Source organism: Enhydra lutris, unplaced genomic scaffold (genome assembly GCF_002288905.1).
Source record: "Enhydra lutris kenyoni isolate GAN:26980312 unplaced genomic scaffold, ASM228890v2 scaffoldscaffold13, whole genome shotgun sequence".
NCBI classification, from domain to species: domain Eukaryota; kingdom Metazoa; phylum Chordata; class Mammalia; order Carnivora; family Mustelidae; genus Enhydra; species Enhydra lutris.
This window is the reverse complement of record NW_019154097.1, coordinates 37,060,308-37,077,828: the sequence shown is the minus strand read 5'-3', so window position 1 is coordinate 37,077,828 and position 17,521 is coordinate 37,060,308. Positions and strand designations below refer to the sequence as shown.

Below are 17,521 nucleotides of genomic sequence, written 5' to 3'. Positions count from 1 at the left end.
CAGTGGGGGGCATGGGCGCAGGGTCCCTCCACTCACATTTCACAAGTGAGACCACGGTCGGGAGGCCGAGGCGGTGACCCCAGGTTTGGGGAGTAAGAAACAGCAGGGTGGGGGGCTCCCCTGGCCAGGCCACACAGGTCGCAGTGAGTGCAGATCCCAGGCCCCCTCCAGAGGACCAGGGGAGTCACACGGGGGCAGGGAGCAGTGTTTCCCATCAGCTCCCCAGCTGTCTCTAAGGCAGGCAGAGGGTCACCGCAGGGCCAGCACCCACTGCCAGTTGAGAAGGGGGTAGGCATGTTGGAGCTGTACATGAGGGGGACAGGGGACTACCAAGGGGGGCTGGCCGCCTGCCAAATAAAGGCAAGGAGGCCTCAAACGCCCCCCGCGTGGGGGTGGGGAGGCCGGCAGGGCTGCAGGGACACCCAGGCGCCCCGCGGGTCCCAGAAGAACCCTGGGGCCCAGGGGCCGAGCCCAGAGCCAGGCCCCTGCCCCCGTGCCCCCGTAGCCTCGAGCTGCGGAGAGAGGGGGTCCTGGGGGGCAGGAACGCTCTTGCTCAAAGGCCCCGCCCCCTCCCCGGGGCCGCGCGCGGGGGAGGGACCCGCGGCTCCGTCCGCGCCCCCTCCCCTCGCGGGCGGCGGTGACATCACGGCCACGGCGGGAGGGGCGGCGCCCCGCGCGCATCACTTCCTCGGCGCCTCCGGCGGGCGGGCGGACAGACCGACGGAGGGACGGACTGACGGTGGACGGTGGGCGGCGGACAGCGGACGGGGACAGGCGCAGGGCGGCGCGAGCAGGGTGGGGGGGGCGTGCGCCCCCGGCCCTCGGCGACCCCAGCCCCATGGCCGGCCCGGCCCCGCCCGCCGCCGACGAGCTGCCCGGCCCGGCCCGGCGCCTCTACTCCAGGTAGGCTGGGCGGACCGGCGGGGGCCTGCGGGGACGAGCGGGGACGCGCGGGGACGGGCGGGACGCGCGGGGACCCGCGGCAGGAGGCGGGAGGCCCGGAACAAAGGCTGCGGTGGGCGCGCAACGTGGCGGAGACGCGCCCTCCCTGCGGGCTGGCGGCGGTGGAGGCGCGGGGGAGGAGGGGTGTAGGGGTGGGGGGCTCCCGCGGGGGCGGGGACTGGGGAGGACGGGGTGCTGGGGTAGGGGGCACCCGGGGTGAAGGAGGGGATGCAGAGGAAGGGGACACCCCTGGTGGGGGAGGTGCCTGCAAGGGTGAGGGGCGTGGGGGGGAGGACATGCAGGGATGGAGGGCACTGAGCGTGGGGGCCGCAGGCCTTCCAGGGCTGGTGCCCTTTGGGGGCCAGAATTAACCAGTGGTCAAGATGGTCGCTGGGCTGGGGTGGGCTGCTGCTTGCTGGACCGCCCCCCACCCCCTGCCCTGGGACAGTGGGAGGGAGACCCTCAGCTTCTCAGCTGCGCTCCTGACAGCTGGGCCACCTGGCCCAGCAGGTGTGTGGAGGGGGCCCGCCAGGAGCTCCCTCCCAAGCCCAGCACCACCTCCCCACAACTGCGGTTTGGGTTCTCTGGAGGCAGCATGGCTGAAGGAACCCGGCTTTATCCCCCCGGACCCACCATAAATCTGGGTTCAGGGGACCACAGGCTGGAATTCAGGCTGCAGAGCCAGCCAGCCGGGTGGGGTGCGTGTCTGCCTGAGAAGACTCCAGCCTCCGGGCCCCTGCATGGAGGCCAGTGGCCCGCGCTTTCTGAGCTGACACCTGCGGGCGTCCCTGCCTGCTGACCCCGGGCCAGGGCGTCCTGCACGGCAATGCCAGGTGCCCAAGCACCTGGGCACCAGGTCCTCCCAGGCGGATGGACTCTGCCAGGGATGCTGGGGGCCCAGTACAGTCGGCACAAGTGCCAGGCAGGGGCTGGACTGGCTGCCTCCAGGGCGAAGCTTGGACTTGGACGGACACCATCATTCCTAGGACCTGGCGGCCTCCCCAGATGCTGGGCCTTCGAGGGGCCCAGCCTTGCCCAAGAGGATTCTCCAGCCCCAGCTGGCCAGTGCGTCAGCAGCAAACCCGTTTTGCGCGCCCCCCCCTCCTCGCCCCCACCCCAAAGTGCAGAATGAGGCACTGGTGGTGAGTGAAAAGGAGGCCTGCCGCTCCTCCCACCTTGGTCCCTGTGCCACTGGTCAGACACAGCTGCCATTGTGTGGTCCCAGGATTGAGTGCTAAGCCCCCCGGCCTGGCTCCTGGGCCCCATGTAGGGGGAGGGGTGTGCGGGTGGGTTTCCTGGCAGCTGACACTGGAGGCCCACCCTAGAGGATCCCCTGCACAGCTGAGCCTTGGGTCCCTTTCGTGCTGGTCCACATCCACAGTCTCGACTTGGCAGTCGGGGGTGTGGGCCGGTGCTGGGGCCCAGCAGTAACACGCCAGGCAGGACCCTGGCCGGGGGGAGCTGTCCTTGGCAGGGACAGAGCTAAGAGGGGGACGCTGGCAGAGGCCCTGAGCCCAGCCAGGCATCCTTGCCAGCCGAGAGCTGAGTTGAGCTCGAAGGGGTAGGCTGAGCACAGACTTGGGGTGCGCTGCAAGCAAGCCCTCCTGTGGGCCTGTGCGGACACCCCTCACAGGCTGTTTGGGTACCCACAGCCAGCTGTGGACAGGGCGGGTCCCGCTCAGTGGTGGCTTTCGGAGGCTGGCGGGCAGGGGTGGGATTTGGGGAGCGTGTGTGGGAGCATCCTGGATGGGTGGGGGCTGTTAGCTGGAGAGGAGGGAGACGCTTCCTCTGGGCTGCGGGAAGGCGTTAGGAGGTCGTCCACCCCCTGGGTACTCGGGCCAGGAAGCCCACCTATGGCAGGGCAGCTGAGGGGACTGTGAGCGGCCATTTGGTTTTACCACTCTGCAGATAGTCGTTCGGGCGAACCTCTGGGCCGGGCCTAGCCCTCCCCCAGCAGCTCCCTTCCCATGCCAAATTCCTGCCTGGTGACATGGGGTCTGGGGGACTTGGGCTCAGAATGCACACAGAGAGGGGCATGAGTGTGCCCATGGGCCCAACAAGTCCCCAGATGGGGCCCTGGGGAGGGGATGGTGTTGGGGAGGCAGAGTCTCCTCCCTGGAGAAGGGGTTGGGGAGGGAGGGGCTGACGGGCCTGGGAGAGGAGGGTTCAGGGGAGGGGCAGGTGGCCAGGAGGTCCCTGAAAGTGGGGAGGCCCTGGTGGAGTGGTGAGCACCCCCACCGTGGGGAGCCCTGTCAGATGTGGGTCCCAAGCATAAGGTGGCCGGACAGGGCCATCCTCAGGAGTGGGATGGCCTCCTGCCACCTACCCGTCCCCACTACGGCTCCTTCCACTGTATCCCAGGCACCGGCAGCGGCAGGACATCTGCAGGCTAATGGCCTGGCCCCAGGGCTCACTAGAAACACAACCCCCAGCGCTTTCCCAAGCTAGGTGACACACGTGTTCTCCACCAGCAATTCCTGTTCCCACCATGCTCCCTGCCCTGTGCTGTCCCAATGGCTTTGCTTTTGGGGGCAGCGGGATGGGGTGAGCGGGGGCCCTGGCCCATCAGCTTGGTGGCCCAGACTGGGGCAGACATCCCTGGAGAGGGAGGTCAGTGACTGCATTTAGCAGAGAATGGAGGGAAGAGGGACACAGCCCCCAGCTAACCCTGTGCAGTGAGAGCTGGGGGCCTGGCTTGGAGACCAGCCATGGTGTCTGCCCCGGAGGACCCCGAAGAGGCTGGTGGGAGAGGTGGGTGAGGGCAGGAGCCTGGTGGAGAGCCCAGCAGTTTGGTCCGAGTGAGGCTGGGCTGATGGCCTCTGCGGGGTGCGGTCTTGGGTGCCAAGGCGGGGCTGGAAGGGTGTGGGCGTGATGTGGCCAAAGAGTAAGGTTGGCCACTGGGGAGTCCATCACCATTTTATTAACCGGTAAGCCTGCGGGCGGGCGGCAGGAGCTTGGCAGACGGTGTCCTTCCTCCCGGCCACTGTGGTCCGGCCTCTGGGCAAGCCGGCCTGGTGGGCCCTTGCAAGGAAGGGCGACACATCCCAGATGGGAAGGCCGTCCCTCCCAGGGAAAGGAGAGGCTGCCGGGGAGCTGAGGCCACAGCCCTGGGGAGCTCTGCGAACTCTGGTCAGCCCAGCCCAGAGCTGCAGGGGCTCTCGTGCCCCGAAAGTGGGACTCCTGGTAGCCTGTGGGTGGACAGGCCCCGGGCAGTCCTGCAGGGAGGACGTGTGGCTAGAAGGCAGGAAGGCCCACTCCACAGACTGGTGCTAGAGTGGGCGGCCCAGTGCGGCTGCAGACCGGTCCGTCACTTGTGTCAGTGGGCACATGCCAGGCGACGGGGCAAACACCCACAGGCCTGCAGAGGTGGTGTCGGGGCAGAGGCTCCGGAATCTTCTTCCCTGAGCAGGGATGTGGGTCTGGCCAGCCTGGGTGGGTCTCAGGGAAGACAGGGGAGGGTAGCCTGTCCTTCAGGCGGGCCCTGGGAAGCAGAGTAGGGGGCCTGGGGTTGATCTGAGGGTTTGGAGCGCTAGTTCGTTAATAGGAGCCGCGTGAAAACGTGGTGACCCAGGCCCGCCCTGTACCTGTCAGCTGAGTGGTCCTGGGGGGGTGGATGGGGGTATTGGCAGAAGCCTTAGCGTGGGGGGCTACTCGGTCTGGACACTCTGGGCAGCAGGACCTGGTGTGGCAGGCAGCCTGGGACCTGATCCCCCCATCCCTGTCCTCACCTGCCCCGGGCCCTCCGGAGACTCAGCCTCACCAGACCCCACCGCCGAGTGAACAGGGCCCCCAGGGCCGGTGCTGGCCTTGAGATCCTGTACCTGGGCTGGTCTTTGCCCTGGGCCTCCCACCCTCCCTCTTGTTCTCGGTTTCTCCGTGTGCTCTGACTCCAGGTAGTTTTGGGGTCAGAGGGCACCCCAGAGCTGCACCCCTTCCTGTTCCCATGGTCCAGAGCTGCACAGCCTTGGAGCCCTCTGCCACCCCATGCCCGTTGCTGAGCTGGGCAAGTGGCCTGGCAGAGAAGGCCTCGCCCCCGCCGGCCCTGCCCTGCTGACAGTGCTGATCCCCAGCTCTGAGCTGTCCTGATCCCTTGATCCCCCTCAGTCCCCGGGAGGCCCTGGACAGCCTGCCTGAGGACCTGGGGTCTCCTGGAACTTGGGACGCCAGAGCCTTCGGCCCACCGCTCTGGGGTGGGTGGAGGCAGGGGGACCACGAGGCCGGGGCATTCCCGGGACTGGCAGCCGAGGTGGGCCGGGAGCTGGTGGGCCAGGAGGGAGGCCTGGAGTCCCGCCATGCCGGCCGCCTCCGCCGAGGGCCAGCCTGTGGCCCTGAGCCTGGCAGAGAAGGCCGTGTGCAAGGTGGTGTACGGTGCCCCGCGGCCCCGCCCCCTGCTGCTGCCCGTGGGCCTGGAGCTGTGGCTCTACGTGCAGAAGATGCGTAACCTGCGGAGGAAGAGGTGTGCTGGGTGGTGACGGGGGCAGAGGGTGGGTGCTGGAGGTCAAGGGGCCGTGGGGGGCTCTCGGGCTCAGTAGAGGGGGTGGGGCTTCCCGCCCGGACTCCCTGCCTGCGGCCTATCCAGGGCCTGTCCAGGATCGTCCTCACGATCCTGGAGCCGGGGTCAGACTGGCCAGTCTGGGACTCAGGGTGGCCACGCCCGACGCCCCTCTGTGGACCCCCCACCTCCTGCTTTTTTGGGCCCCAGGCCCTTCCCGCACCAGAATCCTCCTTCACCGTGGTGTCCAGGCAGGCCCGGGGGTTGGGGGCAGCCGTCCGCCCTCTCCCCACTGTCGACCCGGTCAGAGCCAGCAGGGTGAGCTTGGTCCGGACACGGCAGCGTCACAGCCCCGAGGCTGCTAAGTCCCCTGGGAGGAGAGGTTGGCCCACGGTGTCACATGGCCTGGTGCCCAGCTGGGTGAGGCCTGGATTAAGGAGGCCTAGATTAAGGAGCTCCACGCGTGGCAGTGGTTACGGGGGTAGGCCACTGGGGGGCTCCTGCAGCGTGGCATCTGGATGGGCTTTCCCAGAGCGGGGAGGGTATGAAGCCAAAGCTCTGACCCCCGGCTCTCGGAGGGGCCCCCAGGCTCGGCTCGAACCTGGCACAGGCAGGGCGGTGCCAGGTCCCAGAGCCCAGCCCTCCCGGGAGGAGTGGCCCTGATGCTGGGGGTCGAGGCTGGGCAAACAGTGCTGTGAAGGTGGGGGCTTCCCAGCAGAGAGCTCTGAGCCCATGGGGTGTGGGGTGCTGGGCTCAGCGTCTCAGGGCTCCACAGGTGCACCCCTGCCTCTTGGTAAGCGGTGCTGTTGGAAACGTTGAAAGTGCATGTTTTCCTGACGATGCAGAGGTGAAGTGGGCAGGGCACCGCGGTTTGTATCGAAGGGGGTTTGGTTAAACGGTGGAGAAACACTGCCGTAGACAGATTTGTTGGTTGGTTGAGGGGAGCCATGTGCTCCCCCCCAGTAACTGCTGATCACTGCGCGACCCAACAAAGCTGAGGGGCAGCTGTCCTGGGCCACGTGCACTGTTTGGTGTGGACATTTTCAGTTACCCGTAGGCTTTCCACGGACCCGGACCCAGGTGGTCGGGGTTGGCCCTCAGCTGTGCGGAACGTGCCCCCCACTTTTCCAGGGCTGCATGTACAGTCACCTGCCAGGGTGCCCTCCAGCTTGGGGCCCCACTCTCCCACCCAAGGGCAGGGCCACGGGCCAGGCCTTGAGCCGGGAACCCACAGGACCAGCCAGAAGAGGATAGAGGAGGAAACCAAGGCTCTGAGTGGTGATGTGGCCTGCCCAGGACCCCACAGCTGGGAGGGCCCGAACCAGGACCGGCCTGAGTGGCCCCACATATGAGGCTCCCGTGATAGGTGGTCTAAGGCCCAGGGACCGCAGGGCCCAGGCTAGCAGCTGGGGGGCCCAGACCCCACCTTAGGGGCCGAGCAGGGCCCTGCTTCTCTGAAGCCCCCGCCCGAAGGTCAGGGGAGGAGGGGCTGGCGCAGCCTCTGGCCAGGGCCCAGGTTGTCATGTGGAACTCTGGACCCTTGGGGTCGGCTTGCTTCATGGGCCAGGAACCTGGAACAGTTTCCAGGGGTCGGGTTCATCCTAAGACGTGGTCTTGTCCTGTTTTCCCCTGGTAGTGCCATGAGGTGGGGGAGCCGCTGTCCATCAGGCAGTCGTGGCCCTAGGGCAGCTGAGCGCTCTTCGGCTCCCAGGGCTGGCTGACCCTGGGATGCAGCCCTGCCTCCCCCATGGATGGGAGGTGAGAACAGATGATGCCTGAGCCCACAGCCCCCCATGGAGACCTTGGAGGCTGGGGGCGTACTCTAGGACGAGGAGGGGTCAGGTTCTGCCTGTGTGGCCTTGGCCAGCTCTCCAAACCTCTCTGAGCCTCGGTTGTCCTTGGTGACGCTCAGGGCCCATCCCAGGCTGCGGAGGCCGCCTTGGAGGAGGGATGTGGCTCCAGGGCGGCCCTCACCGGGTGCCTGAGACTTCTTGGGAGGTTGTGTTTGGGGCTTGGCCGCCGTGGCCTGAGGCCTTGCTGTGGTCACAGACTCACGCCTTTGCCCGGAGCCCCTGAGCCCTGGTAGTGAGGGGCGGGCAGTGAGACACCCTTGGTGAGGTGCACAGGTGTGCCAGCTGGGGGATGGGCGTGCCACCGGCCCTGGCACCTGCTCCCGGGCACAGCACGCACATGTGCAGTGTGGGTCCCGCTGTCGGAGGGCCTCGTGGTCCTCGTGACGACAGGGTGGGAGCCCGCGTCCCCTGCAGGGCTGCGTGAGGAGCAGGCTCTGACTTTCCTCCCCTCCGCCCAGGATGGAGGCCTCGTGCCTGGAGCTCGCCCTGGAGGGGGAGCGTCTCTGCAAGGCGGGGGACTTCAAGGCAGGCGCGGCGTTCTTTGAGGCGGCAGTGCAGGTGGGCACCGAGGACCTGAAGACACTGAGTGCCATCTACAGCCAGCTGGGCAATGCCTACTTCTACCTGAAGGAGTACTCCCGGGCCCTGGAGTACCACCGGCACGACCTGCTGCTGGCGCGGTGAGCGCGGGCGCCTGCCTCGGGGAGCTCGGCGGCGAGGAGCCCGCGGGGGGACCGGGACTGGGTCGGTCTGTCTGCCCGTGGGCGTGGCTGTGGCCTGCTCTCCCGAGTATGTCCGCGCTTGTGGGCCTGCCTCCGGGACTGTGTGTGTGTCGGCTGGCGGGGGCGACCACCTGTGCTCCCCACGTCTCCACCCTCCCTCAGCCCCCGGGCCTTGGCTCGAGCTGCTCCCATCCCCGAACACCTCCCTTGCTTGTCTCCCACCCTCTGCCCCTCCTTCGCACGTGCAATCAGCAGCGGGGTCCCCTGAGAGGGAGTGGAGCTCCCCAGGGCTCCCACCAGCCATGCCCACGGGCCCTTCCCCGGCCAGCGAGCCCCAGGTGTCCTCTGCGCCCCACCAGCATGTTGAAAGTTACTCACACTGCCAGGTGCCCCCTTGTCCCCGGCTCTCCCGGTCTCCATCCGGCGCCCCCAGGCCCTGACAGCTGCAGGCTGGGCCCCGTAGAGAAGTGACCCCCAGCTGGACCCCCCGCCCTGGGGGCTGCCCGAGGGGGCCTCGCCCGCCAGCCACAGGACCCCTGCCCAGCATTGCCCCAGTCGGCTCAGGGCCGGTCCTGCCAGGCCAGCCCCACCCCTGCCCGGCCTCCCTGCTGGACCTAGCGTCTGGAGCCCTCAGTGAGCCTGGCTGCTCACTCCCCACTGCCCTCTAGGACCATCGGGGACCGCATGGGGGAGGCCAAGGCCAGTGGGAACCTGGGCAACACACTGAAGGTCCTGGGCCGCTTTGACGAGGCTGTCGTCTGCTGCCAGAGGCACCTGGACATCGCCCAAGAGCAGGGGGACAAGGTCAGTCGGTGGCTCCCTGGGAGGCCGGCACCCCCGACCTGTGGCCCCACGCCGTCCCCCGTGGGACGAAGATGGGAGGATGGCCTGGCCCGCTGCCCAAGCTAGAGGCCCCAGCCCCCCAACATCCATGTCAGCTCTTCCTCTCACCGACCTCCCCGCTCTGGGCTCCAGAGGGAGACATGGCCCCGTGGCAGCAGGGGGATGGGGAAGCTGTGGGCCCAGCCCGGTGCGGGCACTTGACTGTCCTGCTCTGTGACCTCCCTCTGTGACCCTGTGAGATCAGCACAGATAAGGAAATAGGGTGACTCACCCCAAGTCACAGCTCAAGGGGGCCAGGCCTTGCTGGGAGGCCCTTCCTCCCCCTGGGCAGCAGAGACAAGAGGGGTGCCCATTACCAGGCATGGCCACCCCTCCCCTGTGACTCAGTCACTTGGGATGTCCTCAGAGAGCAGTTGTCACATGCGAGGCCCCCCAGCCCTTCTTGGGGCTCCGGCCCTACCTTAGCATCTGGATGTGGTGATTGCGCCCTCCAGGTCCTTGCCTCAGGGGATATAGGGACCGGGGACAGTGGGCTTCTTGGGGGCCCGGTCTACAGAGGTCCCCCAACCTCAGTGCCACCCTCAGGTTGGGGAGGCGAGGGCACTGTACAACATCGGCAACGTGTACCATGCCAAGGGCAAGCAGCTGTCCTGGACCACCGTGCAGGACCCCGGGCACCTGCCACCGGACGTCCGGGAGCCCCTGCGCAGAGCCTCCGAGTTCTATGAGTGAGTGGGGTGGGCAGGGGCGCCCGCAGAGCCGGTGAGCCGCCGGGTGTCCACACTTTCTCTCGAGCTTCCTGACGCCCTGCTGCTGGTCACGGGGCGTGGCAGGCGCCCCTATCTGGCCCCATTGGCTCTCCACAGACCCCTGCATGGCGATAGCCCGGTCAGCTCTCCTTCCCCACCCCCCACTGCACCTGTGCTCAGGGTCTGGTGGGGCTCCACCCCAGCCCCCGGTATCTCCCCACACGTCAGTCATCCACGGCGGTGCGGAGAAGCCACGTGTGGCATTTAGAAAACGTTTGGCTGCAAGAAGGCCAGGGGTGTGGGGCCGAGCGTCTGTGCATGGGAGAAGCCCAGGGCAGACGAGCCCCGACTCGGCCTTGGAGCTCACACGGCGCCCGCTGGGGCGTGCTCCTGGGAGGAGCCAAGCGGAGGCTGCCTGCTCATCGCCCTCTAGCCTGGTCGGGTGGGGATGTCACAGGGCCCCTGCTTCCCATGCACTGAGAGGGACGTGGCTCAGACAGACGCGACCCCCAGGAGGAATCTGTCCCTGGTGAAAGAGCTGGGCGACCGGGCGGCCCAGGGCAGGGCCTATGGCAACCTAGGCAACACCCACTACCTGCTGGGGAGCTTCATGGAGGCCACAGCCTTCCACAAGGAGGTGAGTGCACTGCGGGGCTCCCCCAGCCACCTGGCTTCGTCGGCGCTCGGTGCAGGGACCTGGGCGGACCCCTCTGCATGCGCAGACCTTGGCCTGGCCGCCCTGGGCGTGTAGGCTGTGTCTGTTGCCCGCCTCGGGTCCCAGGGCTGCTGTGTGACCACCCGGGCCTCGGGTCTGTGTCCTCAGCGCCTGGCCATTGCTAAGGAATTTGGAGACAAGGCGGCCGAGAGGAGGGCCTACAGCAACCTGGGGAACGCCCACATCTTCCTGGGGCGCTTTGACGTGGCTGCTGAGTACTACAAGTAGGCAGGCCTGCCCGCCCGCCCCCACCTGCCCAGCCCAGCCAGGGGGAGGGGGGCCACCTGGACACCAGCCCAAGGTCAGAGGTGAGCCTGACCTCCCAGCCTTCCCAGGGGCCAGGTGGGGGGTTCTGGGCCACCCCAGAAGGGTGGCCTAGCAAAGCCCTCGTCTGGGGGCTGCCAGGGACGGGAAGAACGACCTTCACTCGGTAAGTGCCGGCGGAAATCACCGTGTGCCGGGGATGCAGCCGACCTTGGCGGAGGGCCTCCTGGCGCCGGCTGTCGGTGGAACCCCGGAGCTGCCTTTGCCCCCCACGACACCCCTAGGGCGCAGGTGCGATCTGTCTCGTAGGGACTCAGAGGGTAAAGACCACGGGGGCTCCTGGGCGTCCCTGGCTTGTGCTGGGAGGCTCTGCAAGCCGTCCACCTCCTGGCCTGAGTCACAGAGACCGGGTCACCAGCCCCGGGTCCCGTGCCGAGCCCTGACATCCCGAGTCAGGACCCCGAGCTGGGGTGTGCTGCCCCTAGTCCTCTCTGGAGACCCCCGTGGGACCCTGGGGCTGAGGGAACTGAGCAGATGGACTGCATCCCTATCACCCACTGTCCACCCCGCAGAGGGGGGCCCCCCAGCAAAGGGGGGTGCTGGAAACCCTCCTCCCTGGGGCTGACCCCTGCGCCCTCCTCAGGAAGACGCTGCAGCTCTCGAGGCAGCTCAAGGACCAGGCAGTGGAGGCGCAGGCCTGCTACAGCCTGGGCAACACGTACACGCTGCTGCAGGACTACGAGCGCGCGGCCGAGTACCACCTCCGGCACCTGCTCATCGCCCAGGAGCTGGCCGACAGGTGTGCGGGGCGGGCACTTCGGGGCCATGGGACGCTGGGGGCGGGCCCGGTCCCGGGGGGTTCTGGCCGGTCCTCATGGGCTAAGCTGTAAGCTGCTTCCAGCGAGGCCCTGGCCTGCCACTGACCAGCAGGCGACTCTGAGCCCTGCCTGGCCTCAGCCTCCCCCCGTCGCGGGCCCCGCCATGCACCAAGTGGGACTCGGTGAGACCCGGTGGGCGCTGGGCCAGCTGCTGTGGCAACCCTGGGGGCGGGCTGGTTGGGGGTGGGCCCTCGTCACCGCGTCCGTCCGGGGCCCTTGAGCACCCTGTGTCTCCAAGGAGACACAGAAGTCTGAACACACGCGCAGGTGTGGGCGGTGGCCGGGGTAGGGGCCTCCGAGCCGTGGGCTGCGCGCCTCTTTCGGGGAGGAGAGGGCTGCTGGCCGGCTGCCCTGTCTGGGGGCTCCAAGTGTCCAGCTCTTGCTCCTGGGGGGACAACGTTTTGGAACCAGATGGTGATGGCTATGGATCGTTAGGTGCACGGAGCCCCTGGGCTGGCCCTGAGGGGGTTGCCTTTACCTTGTGTGATTTTTCACCTTAATTGAAAGATTAATGACTTGGGGAGTGCCCCTGTCCCTGTCCTCAAGGATGGAGGGAGCCATGGGGGTGAGAGCCTCATTGGCCTGTAGGGGTCCAGCGAGGCCCGGCAGGCCACGGGCTGTACCTGTGACCTGTTTCCCACCCTGGCAGAGTGGGCGAGGGCCGGGCGTGCTGGAGTTTGGGGAATGCCTACGTGTCCATGGGGAGCCCCGCACAGGCCTTGACTTTTGCCAAGAAACACCTGGAGATCTCCCAGGAGGTGAGCCCAGCCTGCCCTGCCTCCCCTGCCACCTGTCCCCCACGGCTGCTCAGAGGCCCCCCAGTGCCCGGCCCACCTGGGACCAAGCTCCTCTGTGTGCCCTGGCTCCTGGCTGGACATTCCTCCATCCCTCCCGGGCTGTTGTGTGCTGGGCAAGCCTTCAGAGGCCGGTGGGTGCTTATCTCTGCAGTCAGGGCGTGGGGGGAGGGGAGCAGGGGACCTGTGTTCCACCCCTAGAATGTCATCATTCCCTGTGGGCCCACCCACGCCCGGGTCCTATATCCCCGATGGGACCTGGCCAGGCCAAGGTGGAAATGACCTGCCACAGGCAGCCCAGGGGAACAAAGTCATGACTGCCCCCAGGCTCTTCCCCCGGGACCCCCCAGCTGGACACCCTTCTGGGGATGGGAGGCAGGGTCTTCAAGGGACCTTGGACCCAGGACCCTCCTACTATGGTCAGGTCGTCCCAGGTGGCCTCTGGCTTCCTGGTGCCTAGCCTGCCCCCTTCTCTCAGTCCCATCCTCCTCGGCCCCAGTGACACGGCCACATCCCCCAGCATGCAGCCAGTGCCCACCCAGACCCATCACAGCCCCATGCCTGCTATCGGCAAGACCCACAGGAGCCCAGGTGGTGGGGAACAGGGACACTTGGGTCAGGAGAGCCCACCCCAGCAGGGCCGGCCCCCATGGCCCCCTGAGCAGAGGTGGGGGCCCCCCAGTGGCCCCAGGGCTCCACTCGAGGTCTGGTCATGGCCCACTCACCGTGTTCGGGCTTGTTCTCGGGCAGTGTACTCCCCCTATGCAGCAGGGCCATCCTCTGCTCTGATCTGGGACCCTGGAGGGGGCCTGAGGGGCCCGAGGGGTGCATGGGAAGCTCCGGGACTGAGAAAGGTGGGGTCTGGGGCAGGCCACCTGCCCTTGAAGGGCGCTCTGGCAGGAGTGCCCCACATGGCACAGGGCTGGCTGCCTGAGGCCCGGGCATTCCTGGGGTATGGAGGAGCTGCTTGGGGCCCACATGGCCCCCCCTTGCCCAGGGCCAAAACCCCCAGACTCCATCCCTGAGGCGCAGTGAGGCATGGTTCCCTGGGAGGCACAGGGCTCAGCGATGGCCCACCGGAGCCTCTGCGCCCACCTGCGCACTAACTGGGCCCCGCTCGGCTGTAGGTCGGGGACCGCAGCGGGGAGCTCACGGCCCGCATGAACGTGGCACAGCTCCAGCTGCTGCTGGGCCGGATGCCCAGTCCTGCGGCCACCGAGAAGCCAGACCTGGCTGGTTACGAGGCCCAAGGTGAGTTCCCAGGCTGGGTGGGCAGGGGTCTGGTAGGAGGCCCCCCGGGGTGTGTGGGGCGTGGGCTTGTGCCTGGGCTTCTGGGTGCAGTTGACCGGAAGGTCAGTGGGAGAATTTTGGACAGAGCTGCCCAGTGAGGGTGGTCTGCCCCCGGCCGCGGGGGCGTCTGCACGGGCACCCCCTTCTTGGCCCTGCTCTGGAGCACCCAGATGGGGGGCAGGGGGTCCAGGGTGCTCAGGGCACAGACAGACGGTCCTATTTCCCCGGGGTCAGGTGAGGAACTGGGAGATTGGAAAGTAAGGGGTAGAAAGGCGTTCAGGGGCAGGGACAGTGTGGACAAAAGTGTGGCCGGAACATGAGGTCTTCAGGCCAGTGCTTTGTTGTCTCTGCGGCAATGAGGGCCTGTACTCAGCCTGAGCGCCCCTGGCTTATCACCCGGTGACACCGTGGGGATGGGGAAGACGAGGAGAAGGCCACTCACCGCCCCTGTCTCGGTGATCCTCCTGCTCCGGGCTGAGGGCTGGGCCCCGGGGGCGGGAAGGGGAGGCTGTGTCAGCCAGAGAGGCTCAGGGTGCTAAGCTGGGGGTGGGCCAAGGCAGCTGTAATGACCTCATTCACGGGCTGCGGGTCACCCCACACAGGTCCACATCGTGAGGCACACAGGGGCATGTGGGGACAGAATGTTCCTTGCAAAGCAAAAAATGGATAAAAAGTGTGGGGCCCAGGGAGGCCACCCTGAACTGGCTTCCCGGGGGCAGTAGGTGGGTGCGGGGCAGGCTCCAAGTGGGGAGCTAGCTGCCCCTCCCTGCCTGCACGGACCCCAACCTATGGTTCTTTGAGTTTTGGCCCCAATCCCTTCATGGCCGTGTTCCCCAGGGGTGCCTGCCCGCCCTGCCCCAGCCTCCAGAGCCCGTCAGGCCTCCTGAGGAGGCGGCTAGGGAAGAGGCTGTGGGCTGTGTGGAGGGGCTGCAGGGTTTCCATGCCTAATGCTGGGAGTTTCTGAGCTTGCCCTGTCCTGGGAAACAGGGGGCACATGTCACTCCCACTCGGGTGAGGACAGGAGTGAAGGCGCAAAGCCTTCTGGGACCCCCAACCACCCTCGTTTTGGAGTGCTGTGGCTGAAGGGGGTGGGGTGGAGGAGGGCTCCTCCTTCGTCCCCCATCCTGCCCCAGGATGCATAGGACGGTATCGACCCTTTGGGTGGGGTTTTCCTGAAGGTGGGCAGCTCTGCTTGGAGCCCCTGGCCCTGCGAGGCCCCCCTGAGGAAGCCAGCAGCAAGTGGGGGCGAGGCTGGGCTGGGCTTCTGGAAAGGCTCCCACAGGGGCGTGGCTAGTCCAGGTTGTGCCGCTCTTGTCCCCTTCTGCGAGCTGAGGAAAGGCGGGGCGCATCACCGGCGAACGGCTGGCCCGTGCTGGGAACAAGGCAGCTTCTGTCCTCCCCAGGCCGGCTCTGCTGCCCTGCCCCGTGCCCAGACCCTTCCCAGCCAGGGCCTCCGGAAGCCCCCTCCCTGCCCGCTGCTGGTGCTGGCAGGGGCCGCTCTCCAGAGCAGCCCGCTCAGGCCATGGAGGCAGGTGTGGGGGCCCCGGGCATCTCTGGGGGCCTTCAGACCCTGCAGTACAGCTTCTGGGGGCGGGCAGGCCCCCGGAGTCTGGGCAGCTCTGAAGGAGAACCCCTGTTCAGGTGAGCCTGGCAGCGGCTGGGCCTTGTGGAGGGGGCACCGCTGGACACTCCTGCAGGGGCCGGATCACTCCCTCACTGACTCCGTGCATGCACACAGAGCGTGGGTGGGGGCCTGGAAACAGACCCTCGCGGGTAGGGATGGTGCACTTGTGTGTACAGCATGTCAGTTCGTGGGGGTGGGGCGCGGAAGGGGGCCAGGGTAGACCAGGGAGGGGGCTTACCCACCCCATATCCTGGAGCCCTGGGAGGATGTGAAGAGGGGCCGCAGCGGGCAGGGCCACGGTGGGTGGGTGGTGGACTCGAGCTTTTCTTTACTGTTGCGAGAAAAACAAGAGTCCTTTATGCTTTGCGGCTGGAGGACCCAGAGCCTGGCGCGGGGCAGGGCTCAGTCTGTGGGTTGATTGTAGGTCCCAGCCTTGCAGCCCCCATCCCAGCAGAGACCCCAGAACAAGTCTGGGTGGGCACAGGCTCCTTCCAGCCGGCCGCAGGGGCCTGGGCCTGGGTCCAGTCTCCTGCCGGGCCGCGTGCCTGCCCTTTCCGGCGAGGGCCTGTCAGATGCAGGTCCCGCTGCACCCCCCGGGGATGCGGCAGCCCGATCAGTTCATAAGAGGGTGGGGCCGGTCCTGAGCCCTGGGGAGCTGGACCCAGCGGTCTTGTGTCCCACAGGGTATGGGCTGTCCATGGTCCTTGCGTTTGGCCACCATAGCAGCCTGGGATGTGCGCAGCAAATGTCTGAGCCAAAGCTGTGGCTGCAGACCCTGGCTCCTCCCAGTCCTGGCTGGTGGACCCCGTGATTTGACCCAGCTGTGCCCTACTGTCCCCGCCTGGGAACTGGGCCCTTGTTGTCCTGGGGCAGGGATGAGGGCACTCCCTGGGGCGGGCTGAAGATGTGGACACTTCCCCGTCCCTCCGCGCACTCCGCAGGTGGCCTGTTCCCCGTTCACGAGTCAGGCACCTACGACACACGGCCAAAGACTTCAAGGCCGCGGGGGTCCTAGCTGTCCTCATGTCTGTCCCTTTCCTGGCTGCTCCAAGCTTGACCTTCTGGAGCTTGCCAAGTGGACCTGACCTCTCACGTCCTGACCCTGGCTCTGCGTCTCCAGGCCCTGTGACCACGGCTGGCAGTCTCCTTTCTTGAGCCCCGTATCCAGAGTCTTGGGAGGGCAGCCGGGTGTGACGGGTCCCACGTAACAAACACCCGGAAACACGGGCTGCTCATTAGGGAGCGAGCCCGCCCAAGGTGACCAGAGGTGACAATGTGTGGCAGACAGTAGTGGACAGATAATGCGCTGCAGGAGTTTGGGAAGAAGGAGCAGCGTGAGGCTGGGTGTGAGTGTGCATGGCCTTGTGAGGGCCGCCACCTCCGTCAGCTCGGGAGCGGAACCGAACACCGCAGACCAGGAGGCTTAAAGACCTGGATGTTTACTTCTGATGGTTCCGCTGCTGCTGGGAATGGAGGTGCAAGAGCAGGGAACCAGGACGGTGGGGTCTGGGGGTAGAGGGGGCTCTGTGTTCTCTCACAGGGGCACCCACCCCACCACCTGCAGGGCCTCAGCTCAACCCTGATCACCTCTCAGGGTCCTGCTTCCTAATGTCATCACGATGTAGGTGTGGCTTGGGTCTTCAATATGGAATGTGGAGGACACAAACATGTGGTCCGTAGCAGTGACATCTGATCAAAGACTTAGAAGGGGAGGAGGGAGTGAGCCTGAACTTAAATGGAGAATAGCAGTGCAAAGGCCCTGGGGCCTGGGTAAGCCTGGCTGGGCAGAGCAATGATGGGGAGGGGGACCCTGCAGGGTGAACAGAGAGAGCAGATCAAACACGCCCTGCAGGCATCTCTCTGGCCCCCCAGCGCAGACAGGGTCAAAGAGCGGGGAGGCAGACCCCAGCAAGGCGAGAAGGGCTCAGATGCTGGATCTGTTTTGAAGGTGTAGCTGCTGGGATTTTGGAAGACACTGAGGGCAGGGAGAAGCTGGGGGGACACAGCCACGCAGTTAGAAAGCGGGATTGCCCGTGTAGGTGGGACGAGCTGCACGTGGGAGGGGCAGGTCGGGGCTGGGCGCAGCACGAGACTGGTGGGGCAGAAATGACGACGGTGCTGGTCAGACGCAGGCGGCAGTGGGGTGGTGCTCAGGGAAGTTTCCAGACCTCACCCTCTGGGCTGGGTGGGATGGGACGCGTGCCGGTGCTGGTGCGGCCTGCAGGCCCCAGCGAGGGCGGCTCTCCTGATGGAGGGTGCATTTAGCCAGGCTCAGAGGGCCACGAGGGGACCCACCCCGAGCCGGACACAAGCCGTGTCTCAGAGCGGCATTTCAGCCTCCACCGTGGCCTGCGC

General features: G+C 66.9%; 1 protein-coding gene across 5 annotated transcripts in view; it reads left to right on the top strand.

Annotated features, from left to right (window-relative positions):
- Positions 1–17,521, top strand: part of LOC111146434 (G protein signaling modulator 1) — a 30,834-nt gene that overhangs the window by 2,704 nt on the left and 10,609 nt on the right. For 2 of the 5 annotated variants that reach the window (XM_022501991.1, XM_022501988.1), the window contains exons 1-9: positions 839–903; positions 7,746–7,967; positions 8,678–8,813; positions 9,438–9,580; positions 10,115–10,238; positions 10,425–10,540; positions 11,224–11,379; positions 12,108–12,216; positions 13,380–13,503. In XM_022501991.1, the coding sequence (XP_022357699.1) occupies positions 839–903; positions 7,746–7,967; positions 8,678–8,813; positions 9,438–9,580; positions 10,115–10,238; positions 10,425–10,540; positions 11,224–11,379; positions 12,108–12,216; positions 13,380–13,503 (1,195 nt within the window). Of the gene's footprint in view, positions 1–838; positions 904–3,134; positions 5,399–7,745; positions 7,968–8,677; positions 8,814–9,437; positions 9,581–10,114; positions 10,239–10,424; positions 10,541–11,223; positions 11,380–12,107; positions 12,217–13,379; positions 13,504–17,521 lie in introns of those variants that run through there. The other 3 variants (XM_022501990.1, XM_022501989.1, XM_022501987.1) reach the window with 2 other exon arrangements.